Raw genomic sequence first — 22,716 nt, 5'->3', positions numbered from 1 at the left:
TGAAGCCTTCCTATTGTTGTGCTCATTGTCTTTGTCCCCCTGGGCATGTCACGGTCATATCAGTCTCAGTTTTCTCATCTATAAAATACCCAAACATGCCCACATATAATGCTGTTAAAGACTATCAGACTCAAGTTAAGTTTTGGTTTTGCTACTAATTTGTACTTTGTCTGATCAAGACACTTGACTACTTACTCTGAGTTTTACTTTTCGTGTTTGAAGGGCAAAAAAAACAAAATGTGTGAACTAATCACTAGACTATTTTTTAAAAACATTTCCAGTCCTGACAATCAACTAGCATAACATTAAGTTTGATACTATAATGTACATAAAAGTAGTATGCATATACTAAGCAATGCCTTAGAAAATATAGCATATTTATTTAAATGCAGAGATATTACCTATCATCCTATTTTTTTTAGTTAAAATGATACAATGATTCTTTTAAATTATATTATCTGATCATCATTTATACTTCTGGTCTCAATTTGTAAATGTTTAAGATAATATAGGCTTTGTATTAGGAAAGAAAAAAGGAAGTTCACAGTCAATAAGATACATGTTCTTTATGGTGATATTTGCATGCTATTTTGTCAAAATCTTGAGTTTATTGAGCATATTTTGTGTAAATATGCCGTGAATACAGTATTATCAGTTATATTTCAAAATAGAACCAAGATACCAAGACGTAGACTGGGTATGGACAGGCTGCATCCTAAATATCTTCCACTTTCAGTTCTAGTCTCTTGTTGGAAGAGCCTGGAAAATTCTTTTACCAGGCCCTGGTAAATGAAAGGGAATGTGTTATTTAGTGGTGTAGGTATTTTTATCCCTTTTTTTACAATTAATTCAAGAACATCTGGAATTATCTTTCAATGAGTCAACACGTATTTCTCATACTTAGAAATTATGGATCTAATATTTTTATCAATATTGTTTAAAATCTTGGTGTAACTTCATCTTATGTTTTCTATGTCCTAATTCTTGGCTAGAGCCTTATTGATCATCAGCATCATTATTAATACTAATAAACTTGAAATAGTATTTCATTATTATGTTAGTATAGTAGAATGTGCAAGTGTACTCAAAGCAATGTTCATAGTTACTTCAGAAGAATCAATGATTTTTAAATTTATGCTTTAGAGAACATTAAAAGTATGGGCATTATTATTTATAATGTTGAATGCAATCATTTTAATTCACCTACAGCATCATAAAAATCTATACTTTTTTTCTTTAAAACAAATTGTCAGTTATTAACTTGTGCAATGAACATAGGCTTTGGAGTCAGGTCACCTACATTTTAGTTTTGCCTTTTTCACTATTTAGCTGAGTGAGGTTATATTATTGGAGCTTTAATTTATGCATTTATAATATGACAATTTTTTTAAACTAGTTTGTTAGGTATAATTGGCATACAAATATCTGCACATATTTAATGTATACAGCATGGTGAGTCTGGAGATAGGTATATATCCATGAAACCATCACCATATAATCGATGTCATAAATGTATTAGTCACTTCCAATGATTCCGCCTACCCTGCTTATTTATTATTAATATTTTTGTGATAATAAACCACGTAAGATTTACCCTCTCAGCAGATTTTTAAATATACAGTACAGTATTGTTAACCATAGGTACCATACTGTATATAGTAGATCTCTATGACTTATTCATCTCACATAACTGAAATTTTGTGCTCCTTGGTAATACCTTCCAGTTTCTTCTTCCCCTCAGTCCCTGGAAACCATCATTCTACTCCCTGCTTCTATAATTTTGACTGTTTTAGAATCCTCATGTAAGTTACAACATGTAGTATTTATCTTTTTGTGTCTGGCTTATTTCACTTATACAGTGTTTTCCAGGCTCATCTATCTTGTTGCAAATGGACAGATGTTCTTCCTTTTTAAGGATGAATAATATTCGATTGTTTTATATATATAGGTGTGTGTGTGTGTTTGTGTATAAATTATATAAATGCATTTTCTGTATCCATTCATCTGTTGATAGACACTTTATTTGCTTCAATGTCTTGACTTATTTGTAAATAATGCTAGAATGAACATGGCAGTTCAGATATCTCTTCAAGATACTGATTTCAGTCTCTTTCTTTGTATATATACCCAGAAGTGGGATTGCTGGATCATATGGTAGTGCTGCTTTTAATTTTTGAAGAACCTCCTACTATTTTCCACAGCGGCTGCACTAATTGCATTCCTACCAACAGTGTACAAGGGTTTCCTTTTCTCTGCATCCTCACTGATACTACTTCCCGTTGTGTTTCTTTTTTTTTTTTGATAGTAGGCATTCTAACAGGTGTGAGCTAATCTTTTGTATGCATTTGCATTTCTCTGATGATTGGTGATGTTGAGCATATGTTGAGCATATGTTGAGACATATGCTTATTCAGGTTCTTAGCCCATTTTTAAATTGAGTTGATTTTCTATTTTTCATTTTTATATATTTATAGTTTTTGCAGTATTTTTGAAGATTTGTAGGAGTTCCTTATATATTTTGGAAATTCACCTTTATGGTATACAGTATCTTAGTCCATTTTGAGTTGCTATAAAAGAATATCTGAGACTAGGTAATTTATTTTTAAAAAGAAGTTTATTTAGCTCACTCTTCCACCAGGTGAGAAGCTCAAGAGCATGGTACTGGCTTGTGGTAAGGGCTTTCATACTGTTTCACAATGTGGCAGAGAAAGTGAAAGTGGAAGCAGACATTTGTGAACATAAGGAAACCTGAGGGGCACCCCAGCTTTATAAAAACGCACTCTCAAAAGAATAAACTCATTCTGAGAGAATTAATCCAGTCTCACTCAAGACTGTGAAAGCAGCACCTACCTATTCATGAGGGATCAGCACCCATAACCCAAACACCTTCCATGGGGCCCCACCTCCCAGCACTGTCATACTGGCGATCAGATTTCAACATGAGCTTTGGTGGGGACAAACAAGCCATAGCAACCACAGCATATTTTCTCCCATTCTGTAGGCTGCCTTTTCATTCCGTTGATTGTTCCCTTTGCTGAGCAGAAGCTTTGTAGTTTGATGCAGTCCCACGTGTATTTTTGCTTTTGTGGCCTATGCTTTTGTATCATATCCAAGAAATAATATCCAAGGCCAATATCACAAGGCTCTATGTTTTCTTCTAAAAATGTGAATATTATTAATACTTCCTTTAGATGGATACTCTACAGGAAAGAAATGGTAGCATTTAAGAGATGTACAGGTTCACGCTTGTAATCCCAGCACTTTGGGAGGCCGAGGCAGGCAGATCACGAGGTCAGGAGATCGAGACCATCCTGGCTAACATGGTGAAACCCCGTCTGTACTACAAATACAAAAAATTAGCCTGGCATGGTAGCAGGCACCTGTGGCCCCAGCTACTTGGGAGGCTGAGGCAGGAGAATGGCGTGAACCTGGGAGGCAGAGCTTGCAGTGAGCTGAGATTGCGCCACTGCACTCCAGCCTGTGTGACAGAGCGAGACTCCATCTCAAAAAAAAAAAAAAAAAAGATGTATGGGTCATAAATTTATACAAATGTTTATTTGTAGTGTAATAATCCTAATTATCTCAATTAATTTTGAGACAGTTTTATTCAAATGCAAATTTTATACTTAATTAAATGCCACAATAAAAGCTAATGTAGTTTAGAAGTTATAGTGGGAGTGTATCTTCACTTAGTATTTTTTTTTTTTTAAGACAGGGTCTTACTCTATTGCCCAGGCTGAAGTGCAGTGGCCCAATTATGGCCCACTGCAAGCTTTGAACTCCTGGGCTCAAGTGATTCTCCCATCTCAGTCTCCCTACTAGCTGGGACCACAGGTATGCACCACCACACCTGGCTAATTTTTTTTTTTTGGTAGAGATGTGGTCTCGCTGTGTTGTCTGGGCTGGTCTTGAACTCCCAGACTCAAGTGATCCAAGCCCCTCTTGCCCTCCCCAAGTGCTGGGGTTACAGGCATGAGCCACTATGTAGTATTTTAAAAGTAGTATTTTAAAAGTAGTAGTATTTTATGTAGTATTTTAAAAGTAGTTTTAAATTTTTCATAAAGAATATTTTTTGTTTTTATTGATTGATTCAACAGTGTTTACAAAATGTTATTATGTCATTGGAGTGAATGCTTAGAATAGAATAGCAAGAAAAAAATAGTACAAAACACAATACCACAACCCCCAAACCTGGTCCTTGTTTTTAATGAACACAGAGTTTGTGAAAAAGAGAGACATTAGTCGGTAATATATGTCGTGGTATATATGTCGTGGTATGTCGTGGTATGTGCCAAGTGATTCAAATATATTATGAGAGTACAGTAGGGATCTAATTTCTATTAAGCCTTGGGGGGATCACTGGGCCTCTTTGAGAAAGTGGCATTTAAGCTAAGACCTAAAGAAGAAGTAGCATTTGCCAGCCCAAGGATAAGAATTCCAGCAGACACAGCTGTGTAAGTTCCTGAGGTGGGAAAGGCACGTGTGGGTCTGATGTGAGATGGTCGGGGTGAGCAGTGGGAGATGATTGAGCTAAAACATTGCCAGATGAAGGTGGAAAAGGCTGATAGAGCCCATTTGATGTTGGCCTTTGCGGATCATGTTAACGGTTCTGCATTTTTCCTAAATGTAAGGGAAAGCCTAAAAGCATTTTACGTTGTGAGCAACATGAGTTTTTCATGTTTCAAGAACCTTACTCTGTCTGCTGATGGAGAATGGATTAGATACATCAAAGAATGGAAGTGGGAGTAAGGAATAAATGTCGCTGAACATGTCTGGGTGAGAAATAAGATTGAATTAGACTGAGGTGGTGGCAGCAGAGCCAAAGTAAAGATTTGAGCAAAACTTTAGAGGTAAATGGTGCAACTGGTGGTGGATTGGATAAAGGATCAGGAAAAGAGAAGAGTCAAGGATGGCTTCCTTGGGCACTTGAGTGAATGACAATGCCACAAATTGAGCTGGGAAGATTATAGGAGAAGCAAGTTTATGAATAGACATTAGATGTTCAGATTGGAACATGTTAGAAGTGCCTGTGAAACATCCAAGTGGCTTTATTCAGTAGAACGTTCCTTATATGTGGAGTATTAAAGAGAGGTCTTAAAAATGTGTTAGGTGACATTAAGCATAAGGCATAAAAACAAAACTTTGCAGTGATGCTTGTGTATTTCTAAAAGTATATAACTACTTTTCCTCTCAAATAAGATTTATTTTGTGCTTGATACGAATGTACCACTTAATCCCTGCTAAGTTGTTAACCTGGAAAATTGCAAGAACATTATTTTTCCTAAGGTTATATAATTTTCTGCACTGAAATAAATCTTTATTTTGAATCTGTTACTCATTTTGCAAGCCCTAAGGAGTATAATGTGAAAAATTAAATTTAGTATTACATTTACCAATAAGCCAATGAAAATTCATGCTTTTATAATAATACACCTCTGATGTTTTATTCACAATCCATTTGAAATAAACACATTTCATTTATCTATTATGCATTGTAAGTATACAGAATGTTTCTTGGAAGTTTATATTTTGGTCCAGGTGCTTTGGGAGAAATGTGTTAAAGTGTACTGTTTTTCTGCAAGAACAATGTCCTTGGAATGTCCCCAGGTTCTTAGAAAGCCATTCTCTCCCAAGGGCATTTAAATATATATGGAAATGAAAGGGCATTCAAAATAAACGAACCAAACCAAACAACTCGTCCTTTTCAATGCTGCCCTTGATTTTATAATTTGATCACCCAGAATGATTATTTCACTGCTTCTATAATAGATAGTATAGAACTTTTTGATCTTTAAATCTCAAATTTAAAAAGAACATGATATGCTTGAGAGGTTTGAGGTGATAATGATGTCCATATTGTCCTTACCTCTGTTGTCACTATACCTTGCTAGGATGTATTTCCTGCTCTGTTATAAATGTTCCTCTGATAGAAGTTATCATATCATGCTAAAAGTAAAATCAAATAACACTATACCAATAATTTTGAAAATGGGAAATTAAGAAATCTGACCTTTCCAAGGGTAGCTACTGCCTTGTTCGTTACCCTATTCCAAGATTCTAGCTTGACTATTGCTTGAGAAATGTTTGCTAAGTAAGAAAATGAGTGAATGAATGAATAAGATAGCATCATGTTTTGTGTAGTCTTCTGGAATTACTGAAAGGAAATAATTAAAAAATAGGTGTATACTTAGTAAGTATTGCTGGACTCTGCAAGATAAAGAAGTGATGAATAAGATGCTTTTTTAGACATTGTTAACATTTTATCAAGTAATATTCAAAGTTGTAACCTCTTTGTTTAATCTGAATTACTTTGCCACTTCACCTCTTTCCAACATTTTTAGCTTTCCTGTTCAGTTAAAAAACACACAAGCCTGTAATCCCAGCACTTTGGGAGGCCGAGGTGGGCAGACACGAGGTCAGGAGATAGAGACCATCCTGGCTAACACGGTGAAACCCCGTCTCTACTTAAAAAATACAAAAAAATTAGCCGGGCGTGGTCGCAGGCGCCTGTAGTCCCAGCTTCCCAGGAGGCTGAGGCAGGAGAATGGCGTGAACCCGGGAGGGGGAGCTTGCAGTGAGCGGAGATCGCGCCACTGCACTCCAGCCTGGGCAACAGAGCGAGACTCTGTCTCCAAAAAAAAGGAAACACACACACACACACCCCACAAAAGTATTTATTTTAATTTTAAATAACAATACATTTTCTACTTTAAAAATGGTTATCAATAATGTGTTATGATACCCTAGCTTGTTTTCCTTCAAATCATGTAGCTGCGAGTGTTTGAGTACATAGAATGATAAAAATGATCGATTTGACATAATAATTAACATGCAAATTGTAATTTAAGTTATAGAAGAAAATTGTTTTAAACGTAGTGACTGATTCGTTACAGTACACTTGTATATGATTAAGAAGGAACTTTCCTGTCCCCAGATTATAAACTATGTGGTCTTTCTTATTCCCCATCTAATCATCTAATACATCTTAACATTTGATACATAGTAGATATGTAGTAGAAACTTAGTAAATATTTCTTTAATGAACAGGAATTTGTTTAACTATGTTCTAAAAATGTGTACCTGCATAACTGAAGATATGAATGAGGATCCTATATTATAAAATTGAGTACCTGGCCTCACCTAGTTTAATACCACTTTTCAAGGGAAAAATATTAAAAGTTTTTGAAAAGTAATAGTTTTGTAACTAGAATAAAAATTACCAGCAAAATTTTTAAAGTTATATATAGTCCTTTAAAAAGCAATTTTATGTTGTCTACGATTCTCCCTAACTTGGCCATTTTCATTAAAATAGCAAATATGTTTTCTTGTCAAGTCTTCTTTGTGATCTGCAGTTTCCAGTTATTTATAGCCCAAGTCTTGAACTATTTTATTAATTTTGCTTTTAGGATGCTGTTTTGATGCAATTTTGTGCAAACAAATTGGACAAGAAGGACTTCTTTGGAAAATCAGATCCTTTCCTTGTATTTTATCGAAGTAATGAAGATGGCAGGTAGATTTATCTTTTATGCATTTTACCTATATGGTAATGATGATACTTGAATTACAATTATTTTTCTCAGAGAAGCTCATTAAATGGATTAATGAAGTAAAATAGTTTGAGATTTTAAAAATTGATGTGATTTTTGCATCTCAAAATGATGTGCAACTTTATAAACATTTTATGTTTTGTCTGATACTTAAAATGAAACACTTCTAGTTTCAGAGAAATATTTCCTCTTTACTTGTTATAAAATTATAACATTGACTAAATAGTTTAGAAGAATTATATTTTGTGAAAACCTGAATGCTGAAACAAATATATTTTGTTATAGATTTGAACCAAAACCCTTTTCTTAGAGAAGGATGTGGAACTTATGGGCTTTTTTTTACCGATAATATCTGAGTTTAACTTTCAATAAAAATGTTCATTATATTCTAGTAATTTGAATACTTTTGCCAGTTATGATTAGACTAGTTTCTATAAATTTTGAATGTCTTTATGAGTTATAGACCATAATTTAATATGTATAGCTGTACTATTAGATATATTTGACTTGTTTTTTGTGATTCATATTGTACTTAGTATTTGTGAGAATGTTTAGTTGTTAATAATATGGCTAATTTCTGTTGTCTAGATTTAAATAATAACCTTGCTACTTAATAGCTATAGTACTATGGCAAGTTTTTAATCTATGTGAGATTCCATTTTCTCCTCACCTGTAAAATGGGGTAGTAGTCATAGCTACCTCACAGGGTAGGGTTGTTGATCAGACTAAATTAGTTACTATACAACAAAGTTTCTAAGTTTTTCTGACACATAAGAGGAACTTAAGCATTAGCTAATATTATTATTATGTTATAGTTAATTTTTTTTGTTTGTTTTTTTAAACTATGTGTAATATATCAGCTAAAGAGAACATGTTATTTGGAAATTAAAAATGAGGGGAATAGAATGGGAAAAATGTTATTCTTATATATGAAACGATACAATGTATTATAAATAAGTATAAAATGTTGCATAATATAGAAAGTTTGCTATTCAAAGTGAATGCACTGGCCTGTTTAAAATGATTGTTTACTTATTGGGAGATGTTTGCTGATGCAGCTACTGAGCAACTGTTAGATATATTTGCTATAGTGTTGTACTGTTAGATTTTGTGTATTTCCCTTCTTTTTCAGTGGTAAAAATGTCGGAGTGTCATATGCATCTGAACACTAATTTTATTCATATGAAAAATGTTAGAAAGTGAAGAAAATAATATTTGCCAGGCGTTTCAAAAACAGAGGAAAATCTCAAGAATGATTCCGAATTTCTTGAATGAAAATGGTCTTATGAACTACTTGGTCCCTGAATTTTCTATTTTTATTGTTATTAGTTTTCTTTATCAAGATTAGTTGTACAATTGTAAAATTTCACTTTATCACACATCTAATTCTCCCGGTGATACTTTTATTAGAAAATGTATTGTGCTTCTAAAAATGATGATGTTCACGGCCAGGCGCGGTGGCTCATGCCTGTAATCCCAGCACTTTGGGAGGCAGAGGTGGGCGGATCACAAGGTCAAGAGATCGAGACCACCCTGGCCAACATGGTGAAACCCCGTCTCTACTAAAAATACAAAAAATTAGCCGGGCGTGGTGGCAGGTGCCTGTAATCCCAGCTACTTGGGAGGCTGAGGCAGGAGAATTGCTTGAACCTGGGAGGCAGAGGTTACAGTGAGCCAAGATCGTGCCATTATGCTCCAGCCTGGGCAAAAAGAGTGAAGCTCTGTCTCAAAAAAAAAAAAAAAAAAAAAAAGGGTGTTCACTCATTAAATAAAATCTAAATATTAAGAAAAATACATCTAATCCAAAAGTGTCAACTAGTTTGAAAAAACTATTTTTAAAAGTTGGTGAATCTCATTTCAGAAAACTTTCCATTTATATTTACACACAGAAACCTAGTTTGCAGCTTGATCCAGATATTTTATGTATGTATACGCACGCATATGCTTTGTTGTATTTTAAATGTATACAGATGCTTTTACGCCTTACTTTTTGTCTCTATTTTTAACTGCAAAGATTCTAGCTTTATTTTAAATATTTTTAAAATATGGAACTATTTCAAAAATTGCCTAATTCCTAGTGTATGTGTTACTTATTTCATAAGAAGGGAAAAACTTAATTTCTACTGGAAATATTAATTAAAAGCCTTCATACTATATGATCTTATACTCTTATATTCTTTCTTTGACATTTATTGAGTAACTTAACATTTATTTATGATTGGGAAATAATTTTCCTTTGGAATAGCCATTTTTGGTAAGTGGCCTCACTTAAAGTATCCTAATACCAGTTATTTAATAAAAATACATTTTTATAATACTATTTGTAACACACACATAATATTTATATAGAAATACTTCCAAATGTTAGGAAAAGCTACATTGGGCTCCTGGCAGAATTTTTATGAGTTACACCAGGGCTGGAATTCTTACCAGTGAGGTTTTCCTGTGTATATGGTATCTAATACATTAGAAATAAGAATGATTAATAGGCAACAAAAGACTACCTGCTTCATAAATAGCTCAGTAAGAAGGACATGCCTTCCCTGAGAGGAAATGTTTCAAATGTCAAAACTATTTAATTATTGCAGCTGGTGACACTAGGAATATAAGAGAAATTTTGATTTAACCATAAGCAAAGAGGCCAAAAGGCAGTAGATGGTTGAACATGTTGGTCTGAAGATGGTCAGTTGGTCTGTCAGTCTAGTCTCTCTCTCTGTCTCTCTTTTTCTCCCTTTTCTCTTTCTCTTCCTGTCATCTATCTATCATCTATTTAGCTATCTATATCTATCATCATACCAAAGACTTGCTATATATTAGAATATGATACAAGAGAAATTCCCTTTGTAGATCTTTAAGAACTTATTGAAATTTTATGAATGGATCTTAATGAATATATTGTTTGTTTCTGAAACAAACCAACATAGAGCTCTGCCTTCCCTCTGTGATTTGTTTTCTATGAATTTTTCTTAACAATTTTTTCGTACCTTTGCCTTTTCTCTGTGTTCTGAGCCCCTACAGCCCTCCCTCACCTTCCCCTATCCACTTTGATTTTCTTCCTCTGCTTTAGACATCTTCATTACCTTTCAAGAGTCTTCTCTGTCTGCCCCTCTGTCTTACTTGTAATACCTTTCCCCCCAGTGACTCCTAAATTGCTTCAGGTGAATCAGCTCTGAGAACATTTGACCACAGATACATTTTCCTGGGCTCTAACAATTTAGTGACATGAGCTTCCTTAGATGGTCAGGATACTTCCAGGAAGGAGAAGGCACTAATGCCATAAGTCTTGTGATAAAAACTTGATCCTTTCATAAAGTATTATGTTTCTATCTTATCTCTTAATAGAACCAAATCCCTCTTGTATGAGAGTAAGAAAATGAACTTGAAGACCTATCAAAGGGTGGATATTTCATTGTGGGGGTTACGGGCAGTATATTCACTATGGTATTTATTAATATTTTCATGTGTCATTACTGTTAGATACTTGCATTTGAAACACTTCATGACTAAGGTCTTGATGAAGATTGGGTTTATTGTTTCAGTGAAGATTACTTTAAATGTTTCTAGCTCAGAAACTGTTGCACAAATTCACATGAAGGAAGAACATTTCGAGGAGCTGACTGATGTCTTCAGATTGAATCATTTTGTGGAAATGAGACTGGAATTTGAATCAGAAAACCGAGCTTAAGGCTTCATGAATTCTGTCCCATATTGTGAATCACTGTCTTCCTTCCCTTAGGAATTCTTTAGATATATAGAACCAGTAGTTTCAATAAAGAAAGAACTCACACACTGATTGGTCTTTCTATAGATTCATGATGTGATGGTAGACTTAAATGGGCCCTTGGGGCTCCTGAGGAATTCTACTCCTTTTTCTTAGTCTGTGGACATTTTCTTTATCCCAGACACTTTATCATTTATGTCTCATCCTCTTTCTTTGCTCATTGTTATGCATCATCTTTCATAAGAAAGTGGTGGCAATTGGAGAGCTTCCTCATGATCCCACCACAACATCAACCCATGTACTCTGCCTTCCTGAATGTTCTTGCAGAATGACTATCTGGCCTTTCAAGGGCAGCTCCTCCACTGATGCTCAGGATCCCATCTACTCTTACCTGCTTAAAAGACACTGCTCCTGGTTGGGCGCAGTGGCTCACGCCTATAATCCCAGCACTTTGGGAGGCTGGGGCAGGTGGATCACAAGGTCAGGAGTTCAAGATCAGCTGGGCCAAGATGGTGCAACCTCGTCCCTACTAAAAATACAAAAATTAGCTGGGTGCAGTGGCAGGCGCCTGTCATCCCAGCTACTTGGGAGACTGAGGCAGGAGAATTGCATGAACCTTGGCGGCAGAGGTTGCAGTGAGCCGAGATCGCGCCACTGCACTCCAGCCTGGGCAACAGACTGAGACTCCATCTCAAAAACAAACAAACAAAAAAAACATTGCTCCCACCTTTCTGTCATGCATCAGAAGTGGCTTCCTTTCTACCAGATCTTTTCCTTTAGCAGACAACCTTGCTGTTATTTCTTCCATCAAAAAGTAACAACAAGAACAATGAAAACCTTTCCTGTGATTAATCTTTTCTTTTTCCTTAAATTATTCTGATTTTTTTCTTTTTCTTCACAGCTAGACTAAAAAAAAAGTTTACACAGTGTGCCTCAGTTTTTCTTCTCTTTCTTAAACTCACTCTTAAACCAGGTTTTTCTTCTCAACACTCCAACAAAACTGTTCTCAAAGTTGCTGGTGACCTTCATATTCTTAGGGACCTATGGATATTTTTCACTCCATCAGCATGTCACCACAATTTTTATAGAGATTGTTTACAAAGCAGCTTTAGGATTTATTGAATTTTCAGTTTGCTTTTGGTAAATTTATTACAAAGCAGATTATGGTGAGGTGATCTTTCAAGTTTTAAAATCACATATCTCTTTTCATGAAGTGATGTAGCAGCAACCGTGGGACTGACTATTCTGAACAAAAGGTAAATAGAGGAATGACTACTAAAACAATAGATCAATTAAAATAGTCAAATCATGCAAATAACTGAAAACCTTTTTTCTTTACAGTTTTACAATTTGTCATAAAACAGAAGTTGTCAAAAACACTCTAAATCCGGTATGGCAAGCATTCAAGATCTCAGTCAGAGCATTATGTAATGGAGACTATGACAGGTAAGAAGGATAGCTTATTCAAAAATCTTCAAATAACTTTAAAAAAAATCTACAGTGATTTGGAGAAGTGGCATAAGTTGGCTAATTAAAATTTGGTTAAACTTAACTTTCCAAAAATGAAAATATGTAAATGCAAAAATACATTGAATATTAATTTTAAATTTTAATTTATTCAAAATTTATTTCAGAATCTTCATTGCCTTAAGCCTTTGCCGTGGTACGATCCTTCTAGAGTGGAACAAGTAGGAAAACAAAAGTTGCAACACTATGCTTAGATATATTATCAACCCTGAAATACTCTTGAAAATGTTATTTGGCATAACTCATGATTGCTGACTCACAAAAGTTCCATAGTTGTAGCACAAGAGATTTTAATGTTTCACAATTACCTGGGTAAGGTGGGCCTGAGGATTTTCCCACAATATACCTGAAGATTTCTTAATATCCAGGTTTTTTTTCTTATGAAACTTTGTTGTATGATTATAATATAAAAACCCCATCCATCCCAAAAGAAAAGCAAATAAAAAGTAAAAATCTCAATCTTTAGTTTGTTACATGTGATAGAAAAATAGTTTCATTAACCCATATCATAAGAACTATTGATTACCAATATGTTACTAAGTTTACTTTGAAATTTATCATGCCACTTGACTATCATTCTTTTCATTTAATAAGATGATATCTGTATTTAGCTGGACTCATTTTTTCCTAAGAAAGTTCTTAGAAAAGTTCTTAAGAAAGTTCATAATGTTCTTCCTGATTAACAGCATCAGTCAGCATCACCTGGTGATCTCATAGAAATTCAAACTATCTGGCCCCAATGCAGACCTACTTAATCAGAAACTCCAGGAGAGAGGTCCAGTAATCCATGTTTGGACAAGTGCTCCATATGATTCTGATCTATGCTGAGTTTGAGAAACACTGCTCCAAGACAGTGATTTTCAAGAGTGGAGAAGTGGGTGCATACCATCCCTTTGGGGGGCTCTATCAAACTGCACCTGCTTCCCCTGTAGACTCTTCTTACTCTCTTTAAGGAATCAATGAAGATTTTAGAAGCCTCTTTTATGATACGAATTGGATTATAGTAATGAAATTAGCAAAATTAACTTCAAATTCATATGTAAAATCTATAAGCATACACTGTTTTATCTTAAAAAAAACAACTTATTTTTAAATTCTCATCCATACATTATTTTGATCTTACTAAGTAACTTTATGTTTTTCTCATGTACAGAACAATCAAAGTAGAGGTGTATGACTGGGATCGAGATGGGAGGTAAGACTTTTCTTATCTTCTTACTCTTGAACTGGGTGTACTTTAAGAGGCACATACATTGAAATGGCCACATTTTTAAATTGTAACTTTTAGATTGCATATTTGTTTTGTTTTTCCAAATGTTACTGATGCATTTACGTGAAATGTTAAGAATGAGCATATTTTCTCCAACCTTGAGATGAAAATAGAGGTTTTTCTTATTTCCAGTAACTTAGTAAAAATTTTCAACTTAAATCTGATGATTATAGATGTCTAGTTTTATAGCTGTAATGAGTATCAAATTTCTGCATCTCACACTTTCTCTGAACATTTCTATAACATTGATATCCCATACTGTTCAAGGGAACAGAAGTAAGCATTGCATTCACCATGCAACTCTGCCTCTCTCTCTCTATATATATATATCATACAACAAAACTCAAGAATTGTGTCTGGTCATTGTCAAACAAATAGTTGTTCAGAGCTCTGCAATCACTGTAGTCCTCTGCATATCAAAGTAGATATTAAAGACTAAAAGAGAAGAAACACACTACTTTTTCTTTTTTAAGCATATCTTGTTTCTACTGTCATCTATGTAGGATGATGATGAGATGTTTGTAAAGTGATCTTAAGCCAAGGGACCCAGAAATGCTCAAAACCTATTTTGCCCTAGACTACTGCCTGAAAGGGTTGAATATGCAGATGTCAAGGAAGAATGATAAATAGGAAAGCAAAGGGTACTTTCAATTTTTCAGTTGATGTGTGTCCTAAACTCAAATCCATAGCTCACTGATAAATGGAGCTGAAACATGAGGTTAAAGCTAAACAATGCTTTTCTCTCCGCATCATGTACAAGCCAGAAACCAACCCGAAAGGGATGAAAGTGCCTGGATACCTGAACACTCCTGTGAATACAGGAACAAGTTTAAGAAGGCTGGCCTGTGCTGAGGGGGCACCCCCTTCTCATCCCTTCTGCTGCATAGGCAGAAAGTTGCCCAGTTGGAGAGCCACATGCCATCATGTGTATGACACTTGCCCATATGCTTACTGACAAACATGGTACAATAAGTGTCCTGGAATTTGATGCAAATAGTATTTTCTTTTCTTTCAAGAAGTGATAAGAGAAGATGGGGAGAGAAGTGGAGATGATTATTCTACACTTTAGCTGCTACCAAATGAGTATATAAGACTCAAATATTTCAGTCTTTAAGTTGTATCCCAAACATTATTATGAAAATGAGTTATAACACGGATTTGAAGTTTGCTCTTAGAGATAATGTCATAATAATACATGCTATGCTACTGATCTTTACATTTCTGCCAGGTATTCATTTGATTAGTGTATTATTTAGTTCTATGTGCATTCTGGAGAAACCTTATCAGAAAACCTTCTCTTTTTCCATAGGGAGTTATGCTCCATTGCGTTATTAAACTTGATTAACTGAGAAAATGAATTTTGCTGCCCAAAATAACAGAAAAGGAAGTAATGCCAATCTGAGTAAAGGACTTTATGCCCTGTATTATATACCCTATTTTCTATTTTAATTGTGAATAGGCAAAAGTGGTGGCTTTTCCCTAGTAATTTTTAACCAGGTTCCCGTTCAGAAACAAAAAGTGCAGCTCGCTGCCAGAGCTCCTTTAATTTTACATAAACACAATCCTTGAGGCTGAAGCACATCTGACTGATTTTTAGTTTGAAAATATAAAACCTGTTTTTGGAGTTATTTCTAAATAGAACTTGTCTCTAATCCTAATGTAACAGAAATGTATGTGATATTACATTAGAATTAGAGATGAGTATTTTTGGGCACATGAGAAATGGCTTAAAACTTTGGGAAATGGTTTTAATTTAACCACTAATAAATAAGGGGTATAAATTTAGGTTTCATCCACATTCATAGACGTTCAATCCTAAATTTGCTGAAATTATAGATATTATAATGTCTTCCTTCAAATGGTGAGTTTCTGTGACTCTCCTATTGTCTCCAATCTATTTCTGAGCCACAAGAATTTTGAATAGTCTTGAAGATCAGAATTACCTTGGAATTTAATTATCTTTTTTCCTGACTTGAGCACTTTGAGCGTTCCTATTCAGGATATGATTTATTGAAAGTTTCTAACATGCCAGGTATTCTCTAAGCATTTTTAATGTTATTCTTTATTTAATTTTCACAATAAATGATAGGTACTACATTAATTACCTTTTACAGATAAAGAAATTCAGGCAAAGAAGTAACTTGCCTAAAGTCACAAAACTAATCAATGGTGGAACCAGGGCTTGAACCCTGGCAGTCTACTTCCAATAGTATATTCATAACTATTGCACTGTCTTTTTTATAGCATTGTAATCATAATTCTTGGCATTAAGTGAAAGGCTTCAACCTAGACATTGGACTTACTCTGTGCTACTTTAATGTGATAGTTGTGAAGACTATAAGGAAACTTTAAGAAACAATCTAACATAATTTTTTTTTTATTGTCTGAAATTGTATATTGTCTGGAAAAGTGGATAAAGCTTTTCTTGGTAACAGTTTTTATGTAACTAGAAGTTAGGTAGAAAGAAATGAGTATTACAGACTCTGAAAGAATCCTAATAGACATTGAAAGAACCAGTAAAATGTAAAAAAGAGGTGGCTTAGATTAAGCGAATGAGAGCTATAATAAGAGCAAGAATAGAGAGAGAGAGAGAGAAAGCAAGAGTTCGTTCACAGAGGATTTGGGCCATTAGACAGGAAAAATATTTTTCAACAAGAAATAGTAATTTACTTTTGAGACATCAGTTTTAAAAGCAAAGAAACTATTTAGATATTGAGATTTGATCAGCATATTTTGTCATTGGGTTATCAACTGCCTGGGGGGGAAGATGGGTGGTGCTGGAGGATATATTGATGTATTTTTAAATACTCATTTTACTATATCATCATTAACAACATATTCAAAGGAAGTCTAAAAAGTTAAAGACTGAAAATAAAGGGGTGAGATTGGGAGGGGAAAACATCGTTAGGTGAAATTTAAACATTCCTTGGAAATGAATTATATGATTAGTAGAATAATTAGGGGAATGGATTGTAATTTTTTAAGTGTAAGTTTAATACCTTTTTAATGTTTAAGTGCTCCTTTATTAATCCAAAAATAGATCTATATTTTAATGTAGAAAATTTAGTGTATAATTCTACATAATACATTTTCACCAAGAAACCTTTTTCAGTGTTAGCAAAATGATCAGTTTGTGGATGCCATATAAAAAGAAAAATTAAAATAATTCTTGATAACCCTTTTAATTCAATAACATGTCTTATGTATGAAATTTGAAAGGTGCATTAGTCTCCAAAAAAATATAATACATAAAAGTTTTTTAAAATCCAGACATTAATTTTATAATTTAATAATAATCACTGTGTGGATTATTATACAAATTGATATGAAGCTTATGATTATGTGTGGTCTAATAACATGGTTATTACACTTTTTACATTTTTTTTAATCTGACAAATTTGCCCAATGTAGATTTTTTTAAAAAAATTGAAGTGACTATGATAGGAATCATTATATTTCACAACCTAATGATCAACAGAGACTGTTTCCTATTACTTATTTTTGTATTCCTACCATCATTAGTATTTGTCCTAAATCCTATACATGTGTCATTTTTTACCCTATTTGTTGATCCAGAACTTTTAATTCTTCTTCTTAAAAAATGTTATTTGCTCAGTGGATGTTTTTTGACAGCTTGGACTAACATTGTCCAATGGAAATATAATGCAAGTCGCATATATAATTTTAAATTTTCTAGTGATAACATTGCAAAGTAAAAATAAACCAGATTAATGTAGTAATATATTTTATTTAATCTTGTGTTTCCAGAATATTATCATTTTAATATAGAATCAATATAAAATTACTAAGAAGGATTTTTACTTTTTAAAAATACTAAGTCTTTGAAATGTGGTATATATTTTATGTTTGCAGCACATCTCAATTCAGGCTACCTACGTTTGAAGTTATAGCAGCATGTGGCTAGGGGCTGCCATATTAGATGGTACTACATAGTCTTTAATGAATCCATGTAATATGCATCATAAGTAACTTTATATCAGATGATATGTTTGTCTGAATTTAATAGAAGTCTAGAATCTACTCCTTATAAAATGGGGAAAAGCTGGTCAGGTATCTGTGTTATTTTGTGTATAAATTTACTCACAGAAAACCAATAAGGCAATGTGCTCTTTCAATCTAGAGAGAATATGTCAGTCAAATATTAAAGTGGCAGCCAGAGCAACAAAACAAGACCCTGTCTCTATGAAAAAAATACAAATATTAGCTGGGCATGGTGGCATGTGCCTGTAGTCCTCGCTACTCAGGAGACTGAGGCAGGAAGATGGCTTGAGCCCATGAGGTTGAGGCTTCAGTCAACTATGATCATGCTACTGCACTGGAGCCTGAGTGACAGTGAGACCCGTGTCTTAAAAAACATAAAAAAAAAGTAGAAAATGCTTTACTTGCTTATAATCACATTTTGTTTTACTAGCTAGAGAATTTCAGACAGTTGTGGTAATGATATTCACAGATTGGGCACTTCAGGGACTGGTGTCCTCTTGCGTCAGAACTCTGATGGCATTTTTTACTGAATTCATCAACTGAAATTAATTCTGTAAGAAACACCTCACAAATCTATGAAGCATACAGAAATGTGGTAATGCTCTATTGAGCATATAACCAGTTGACATTAAATTAGGTATCTCGAGCTAATCTAGAGTAGAAGAAATACAGTTATCTGTTCCTTTTATTAAAACACATTGACAAGGGTCTGAGAGTTAGAGGCATTGCTTGACCTTGGTATTAATAATCAGTTGAAATGTATTCAATTTTCAACAAGTTAAACCACAATACTAAAATCATTCCTATCCTTCTCACTATCTTTTTTTCCGAGATGAGTGGATCACTATTTCTTTAAAAGATGTGAAAGAAGAATATTTAAATCTCACTTTAACAATTGAAAAGCTCAAGTGCTGAGAGCCTTGTCTTGGTTGCAAAGCAATCAGTAGCGGTATCCTTGAAAAGCTTCAATTGCTTGAAGTTTCTGCAGCTGAATTTGTAGCTTAACTTAAAATTCAGGGAGCATTAGTGGAACAGTGCTGCATTAATACCATGTGGTTGTGATGTGGGACTGATTGTAAATGGGCTACCAAGTAGATTGCTGCCTACCAGAAAAATGACGTTTTGATGAAAAGGCTGTTAGTGAACTGTCCATCAGAAAATCCCCACTTGTGAACAGGGAGGTAAAAGTTTCATTTTTACCACTCTGTATTTTATCAAATGCAGTCATTTCAATAATGATATTTATTATAATTAAATGCAAACTTCATTTGTCTCCAAAATGCCATACAAATGCTGTCATTTTCTGTTGTTATCTCAGAAGATATTTGATCAATGCATTTGATATTTTCATTCTGGGATTATGCATCATCATGACCAAGTTATTCCTTGCCTAGTGCTTAAGAATGTATTTGTGAGTTGTCTAAAACATTAGAACTCATTTAGAAGAAGCATTTGTAAACCTTTTATATTTTTCTTATTTTGTTTCCTCCCTTACTCTATGGAATCTTCCCTTAACCATAACCTATAATTTGCTTGCAGTTAACCCTGAATATCCTAAACCTGTATTTAATAGGCAAGTTTCGGCCTCTTTTTCTTGTTCCCTTACATATCACTTCTTTGAGACTTAAAATGTTGATAAATGGAATTTCATAATCAATATATGATTCACTGACATATCTGGTCTTCCACCTGCTAAAAATACAGGTCATGATTTCTCTCAACTGTAGCTTGTGAATTTTTTCTTTCACTTCAGTCTATAATTCTTGCTCTCAAGAAGGACTGATTTAATTTTATATGTATCTAGTATACCTGAAGTGGTAATCAGTTTTTAACTTCTGTACATCTTCATGTATTTATGACTCAATAGAAATTATGTTAATTCATTTATGAAGAAATTGTTACTGAGCACTCATTATGTGTTCAACAGTTTGCCAGGTAACAAGACTTAACTAAAAACTTCAATCTTTATACAAAAATATTTTAATTTTATTTAATATGTTTTAGATATCTATCTATATCTATATCTATTTCTATATCTATATCTATATCTATCTCCACCTGCCTACCTTGAATGGTTTGGGATTCTTTCAGATAATGTTTCAGAGGAAAGGCTTTTTCTCATTTTCAATAACATTTTTAAGAAAATTATATTCAACACCAGCCCTTTACTGGAAGATCTTTGCAGGATTTTGGAAAGTGGTATTTCAGCCAGTTTCACTATGCAGTTTTGGTGTTTGTCCTGTGTTCTTCTATCCCACATATTTGCCTGGCCTCACCATTTGGAAAGCCCTTCTGTGTTCATTTTGCCTGTTGATATTCTATTCAGGTTCGATTTCAGTGCTGTCATTTGTATGAAAGTTTTCCTTATATATTGAAAGTCCCTCTCTCCTGTGTGTTTACTTTGCCACTTTGGAATGTTTATCAGCATATCTATCACATTATGACTTATATTGAAGTTATTTGTTTCTGCTTTGTCCTTCATATCACAGTAATCCTCTCTTATCTCTGGGGGAATATGTTCCAAGACCCCCAGTGGATGCCTGAAACCATGAATAGTACAGAACTCTTTATATAGCTGTATTTTTCCTATACGTACATACTGACGTTAAAGATTACTTTTTAACTTGGGCACAGTAAGAGATGCACAATAATAGTAAGATAAAGCAATTATAATATCCTGTAATACAAGTTATGTGAATGTGGTCTCTGTCAAAATATCTTATTGTACTGTACTCACCTAACTTACAGGTCGTAGTTGACAGCAGGTACTTGAAACCACAAAAAGTAAAACCGTGGTTAAGGGGACAGGGGTAGGGGAGACTTCTGTAATTATAAACTAACTGAAATCAAGGACTGTGTTTTGTCATATTATTCCTCACAATGTAGATTATAGTGCCTTTAATGTAGTAGTTTCTTGCTATGTTACTTCAGTAATACAGAAGAGAGGACTTAAAATATATAATAGAGCTCTGATATCTTTCTTTTTCTTTTTCTTTTCTTTTTTTTTTTCTTTGAGATGGAGTCTCACTCTGTCACCCAGGCTGGAGTGCAGTGGTGTGATCTCCGTTCACTGCAACCTCTACTTCCCGGGTTCAGGTCTCAGCCTTCTGAGTCGCTGGGATTACAGGTGTCTACCACCACGCCTGGATAATTTTTGTATTTTTATTAAATACAGGGTTTCACCATGTTGACCAGGCTTGTCTCAAACTCCTGAGCTCAATGATCCATCCATCTCGTCCTCCCAAAGTGCCGAGATTACAGGCATGAGCCACTGCGCCCTGCCAGCTCTGATATTTTTCTGTATCAACACTCAATCCTCCATCAATACTTATATCCCCTTTATTTTAAATCATGAAATTACCTTAAATAATATTAGAGGTTTTATTTCTCTGGTGAAACTTCAGATAGTGAGTAATTAATTTAGATTAATTTAGGTTAATTTACTTAGTCTTGTTTTCACAATTTGCATGTATCTTAGATTTTATATTCAGGAATCTATTATCTTTCTTGTCATTCAGATTGCTTACTTTTTCTGCTTTATTCCATATCTAAATACCGATAACTTTCACCAACAGGAGAATTATCAAGTTCAAATCATCAAATACATTTATATTTTAAATTTTTATTTTTAATCACCTTACTATTTAAATTCATCTCCATTAGAATATCATCAGTCAAATTTGGAATATAAATTAAATTCTAATTCTGGTATAAGGTGATATTAGAATCTTATGGCTAGAAGAGGCCTTTAGAGTTAACTCTTTGTTTACCAAGAAGAGATTAAGCATATTTATTGATAATTGATCCTGAATGAGTTAAGAATTTCACCACGAAATCTGCCTTTTCTCTCTGAAGTTGTATTCTGCTGTGAGGTTACCAGAGGTGATATTGAAAATATTTTTCGGCCATCAAAATAGATGGGAGCTGTACAATGGGAATAGGGTCCTGGAAGGTCTTTTCTTTGCAAGAGCCAACTTTTTAATTGCTGGATTATGAGGTGGCCCAGGGAGTCCAGGGGAAGGTTCTGGGAAGCTGAGGTAGTAGCCAGGCACACAGAAAATGGTGAGCAGTGACTAGTTATCAATGGGAGGGTTGATAGATATATTTGTATTTTTATATTTACTTTGACTTTACTGATTTATATCCCTTGAATATAAGGCCTATGCATTACTATAACCCCAACATTGCAGACTGGAAAGATCATAGTCATATTAACCCTGCCCTTGCTCTCATCCACTAAATCCAATCAATTGCCAACTCTCACATCTGTTAGAAATAAATAATTAAATGTTGCCTCCATTGTCACTAGAATGAATGAATTTCCTGAAGTTAATTATGTAATTATTTATACTTTTACGACATGAAAAGATGGAACAAACATAGATGTTTATGAAAAGAGTATAAATATTTGTTACCAGGCTAAATTTATTTTGCAACAGTATCACAATTTATACAACAAAATACTGAAGATGAATTTTTAAAAAATAAAAGAAAGAAAAGAATAGTAAAGAGAGCAGCATAGTAGTAGAAAAAAAGTTTTTACAATGCAGCCTGGTGAAAAAGAAAATAAATCAGAACTAACGATAGCCTGAATAATATAAATGGTACAAAGTGATATTATAAGGGACTATTGTGAATTAGACAAAATA

At 34.0% G+C, this 22,716-nt stretch overlaps 1 protein-coding gene across 1 annotated transcript in view; it reads left to right on the top strand.

The window, feature by feature from the left end:
* CPNE8 (copine VIII) overlaps positions 1 to 22,716 on the top strand; it is a 261,472-nt gene that overhangs the window by 134,541 nt on the left and 104,215 nt on the right. Inside the window, exons 8-10 of the mRNA XM_011959466.1 lie at positions 7,407 to 7,510; positions 12,610 to 12,714; positions 13,949 to 13,990. Of these exons, the coding sequence (XP_011814856.1) occupies positions 7,407 to 7,510; positions 12,610 to 12,714; positions 13,949 to 13,990 (251 nt within the window). The remainder of the gene's footprint in view (positions 1 to 7,406; positions 7,511 to 12,609; positions 12,715 to 13,948; positions 13,991 to 22,716) is intronic.

This window comes from Colobus angolensis, unplaced genomic scaffold (assembly GCF_000951035.1).
Source record: "Colobus angolensis palliatus isolate OR3802 unplaced genomic scaffold, Cang.pa_1.0 Scaffold496, whole genome shotgun sequence".
NCBI classification, from domain to species: domain Eukaryota; kingdom Metazoa; phylum Chordata; class Mammalia; order Primates; family Cercopithecidae; genus Colobus; species Colobus angolensis.
This window is presented reverse-complemented; position numbering and strand designations above follow the sequence as displayed.